This window comes from Grammomys surdaster, unplaced genomic scaffold (assembly GCF_004785775.1).
Source record: "Grammomys surdaster isolate TR1022 unplaced genomic scaffold, NIH_TR_1.0 110052, whole genome shotgun sequence".
Classification (NCBI taxonomy): Eukaryota; Metazoa; Chordata; class Mammalia; order Rodentia; family Muridae; genus Grammomys; species Grammomys surdaster.
In genome coordinates this window covers 3,620-7,301 of record NW_021610905.1, presented here as the reverse complement: position 1 = coordinate 7,301, position 3,682 = coordinate 3,620, and the positions used below count along the sequence as shown (strand labels likewise).

Sequence of the window (3,682 nt, the reverse complement as noted above, 5' to 3'; positions counted from 1 at the left end):
GAACTTTCAGTGGGGAACCTAGAATCCCCAGGGCCTACCCTCAGGAGAAGCACCACGCGAGGCAATGTGTCTACTCCAGCCCCTAAGGCCCCGAGACAAGCCGTTCTGACTGTTTCTGGTCCTCACAGCCGTGCACCTGAGTCCAGCTGTGAAGGGCGCGACCACTCCACCCCTATTGGCCAGGAACTCTGTCAACAGGCCCCCCTGCAGGTTCCTGATGATGGACTTTGTCACAGCGGTCCTGACCTCAAAGGCAGTGTGACCCCTGAAGTCAGGGTTCTCCGCTCTCGAGTCATAACATTTGGTGGTGATAGCAGTGCATTGGTGGTCAGCCCTGAAGTTCGCCCCGAAGCCGACAACATCCGCAGGAATTTACGGCCTCGGGCCACTCTGAGGGTTCCTGTTCTTTACAGAAATACCCGTGGGTCCAGTTCTGATAGCAGCAGCCGTCCAACACAGCGCAGAAGCAGCCGCACTGCATCCAGGCTTGGCTCTGACCACCAACGAAGCCATAAAATAAAGATGGAGCTGAACCTGGAGCCGGAACCGGAGCTGGAACCAGAACCAGAATCAGAATCAGAGCCAGAATCAGATTCAGAGCCAGAGTCAGAATCAGAGCTGGAGGAAGAGGCAGAGCCAGAACCTGGTCCAAGCAGCCGTGCACAAGCAAGGCTTTCCACCTTTAGGCCTGCAGTTCGAAGGAGATCCACACGCTCTCCTCCAAGACGCCCAGTCCGTATGCGGGCCTCTTCCCCTTCTCCTCCTGGTAGGCTCTGTCATTTCCCTGGGCAGTATAATGAAGGTGCCAGTTCTTCCTCCTCATTCACCAACGAGGATGTCTCCTGTGTTTCAGGTTCCCCTTCTTTCCCCAATAAGTCACCAGAACGGGGCTCCTCATCTCCATCAGGTGACTTAAGCTCTGTCTCTGGTCCTAGTCCTGATACCCTTTGGCGTGCCTTGATACCTGACCTGGATAACCTTGATTCTTCCCCTTCTGGAGAGTCAGAGGAAGAAATAGAGATTGCCCCTCACCCTCCTGCATAGGAAGAAGTGTAGGGGATACCCCTTACTCCTATACTCCTCCACCCTTGCTGTAATTTATGGTGAGAGTTCTCCCAGACTCACAAAAGGAATAGGCACTTATCCACTGTTGGCTGTGTGATTGATTATCTGTGAGGTTTCTAGGGGTTTCTACTTATTCACTAGTAGTCTGAGCAGTTTTGAAGTCCCCTGTTCCCCTTACCCCAACTATCTAGCACTTATAAGGACTTTGGTTCCATTCAGTACCCCCTTTTAAAACAGCCTGGGTTGTTTGTTATTAGGTTTGGGTGGGGGGTTTGTTTTATTTTTTGCCTCTGAGTTTTTATGTAATTAAGTATTTTAATAAAAGTGTTGTTTTATTTTAGAAAAAAAAGAAAATGTAGTACATTTACACAATGGAGTATTATTCAGTTGTTTAAAAAGTGAGCCCCTCCCAGGCAATAGCACTTGGGAGAGCAGGCCCCTCACCTCACCTGGGCAGCACAGTAGAACTAGCCATGGTAGTGTAGGCAGAGGACACCTGGCCTTGAGGGCATGAGAAGGGAGGAGTAGGCCCTGCCCCTCCTCTAGGCAAAGTTGAAGAGCTTGTCCTGGTGGTGTAGGTGCAGGAGAGCTGGTAGGCTGACCACAGCTACCATCCAGATCCAGGACTCTGAGTTGGCCCACCCTAACATCTACCCCATCTATGAACTGGAGCAAGTGGAGGAGCTGATCTTGCAGATCCAAAACTACAGGATCTCCAGGGCACAAGACAACAATGGTATATCTGAGAAAACCCTCAGTGAGAATCCAGTATTGATAGTGTAGCACAAGCCAGAGGCCTTGAACCAGACCAATGACTCAGCAATAAACATCCACAAGCAAAGGAGTGTGGACAAGAGGGTAAACACTATGACAACACTGTAACACACCAAAGCTTCCACAATGAGATTTTCATTTTGTTTTGTTTGGGGGGATTACAAGGGCAAAGGGTGGATATGAAGGGACAGGAAAAAGAATGGGATTGGGGTGCAAAGAATCAATAAAAACTTTAAGTAAAAATGACATAAAATCCACAGGCAAATGGATGAAACTAGAAAATAATCATCCTGGGCTGGAGAGATGTCTCTGTGGTTAAGAGCACTGACTGCTCTTCCAGGAGTCCTAAGTTTAATTCCCAGCAACCACATGGTGGCTCACAAACATCTGTAATGGGATCTGATGCCCTCTTCTGTGTGTCTGAAGACAGCGACAGTGTAGTCATATACACAAAATAAATAAATAAGTTTAAAAAAAACAAAAGAAAGAAAAAATCATCCTGAGTGAGGTATCCCAGACCCATAAAGACAAATATGGCATATATTAACTTATAAGTGGATATTATCAGTTATATACATGATAATCAATCTATAATCTACAGACCCAGGGAGGTTGGATAAAAAGGAGGGCTCTAGGAAAAGAAGCCTGGATCTCCCCTGGGAAGGGGAAATAGAATCTATTTTGTGGGAAGACTGGGGGCAGGTGTGGACAAGAGCAGGAGGAATTACATGGGCAGGATGGAGGGACAGGTGCAGTATGGGAGCCTAATGCAGTGGAAAGTCCCTGGAATCTATGTGGGTGACCCTAATCAGAACTCCTAATGATGAAGGATACAGAGACGGGGTTTGCCATCTTTTGTAGCCAGACAAGACTTCCACTGGTGAGACTGAGTTGTATTCAGTTGAGGTGTTGGCGAAGGGGTTGTGAAGAGATCCCCAAACAACCAAGGCCACTTTCTGCAAACTGAAAGGCCCTATCGAAAAGGACAACACCCACACAGCTCATTAAACATTAGATTGAGCTTGTGACTGCACGGAGCCTTCACCCGTGCATTCTAATCTCTTTCACAAGAGAAGATATTCTGCAAGCTATGGAAAGAGAAACCTGGACACCAACCCAGCTGCAAAACTCAACCTATAATCTGTCCTGCCTGCAAGATGTGCTGGAAAAATATTCTGGCACAGAACTTGGGGGAATGGCCAACCAATGTTTGATTTAACTTGAGGCTCATGCCATGAGAAGAGGCCTAGTGTCCTACACTGGCTGGCTGGCCAGGAACTGGAGACTGGATTGCCCAGAGATCTAGAAGAGAGACAAACATGACAGGCAAAAAATCATTCCTAATGATATTCTACTATACTCATAGATCAGTGCCTTGGCCACTCATCATCAGAGAGAGAGAGAGAGAGAGAGAGAGAGAGAGAGAGAGAGAGAGAAAACTCTAAATTGGAGGTCTCTATTGAGTCCCTCCTCTAGAAGCTTGGGGAATGTGACAGAAGAAGGGGAGGAAAGACCATAGGAATTAGGAGATAGAAGACACCAGAAGTATATGGACGAATCTACTAACTAGTGCTCATAGGAGTTCACAGAGAGTAAAATGGCAAGCATGGGGCCTGCATGTTTCTGCACTAGGTTATCTGCCTACGGCTGACAGCTTGGTGATAGATTTATTGGCTCATGATTAACATAGAGGGAGCACCATGATGGGGTAGGAGTAAGCTTGGGAATGATTATGAGTGAGACTAAGGCTGATTTTTTTTTGACATGTTGAGTTTGATGTAGCCATATGATGTTCATGTGGAGAGACTCTCAGAAGGCTCTTCCACAATTTTATTCTAGATCT

The 3,682-nt window shown here is 47.2% G+C and overlaps 1 protein-coding gene across 1 annotated transcript; it reads left to right on the top strand.

Annotated features, from left to right (window-relative positions):
• Positions 1-128: 128 nt before the first annotated feature.
• On the top strand, positions 129-1,044 carry LOC114635498 (uncharacterized protein CXorf67-like; the record flags this gene model as incomplete). Its single annotated transcript, XM_028784057.1, has 1 exon — positions 129-1,044. A coding segment is annotated over one exon (916 nt), but the record flags the coding sequence as incomplete, so codon positions are not given.
• Positions 1,045-3,682: the final 2,638 nt, after the last annotated feature.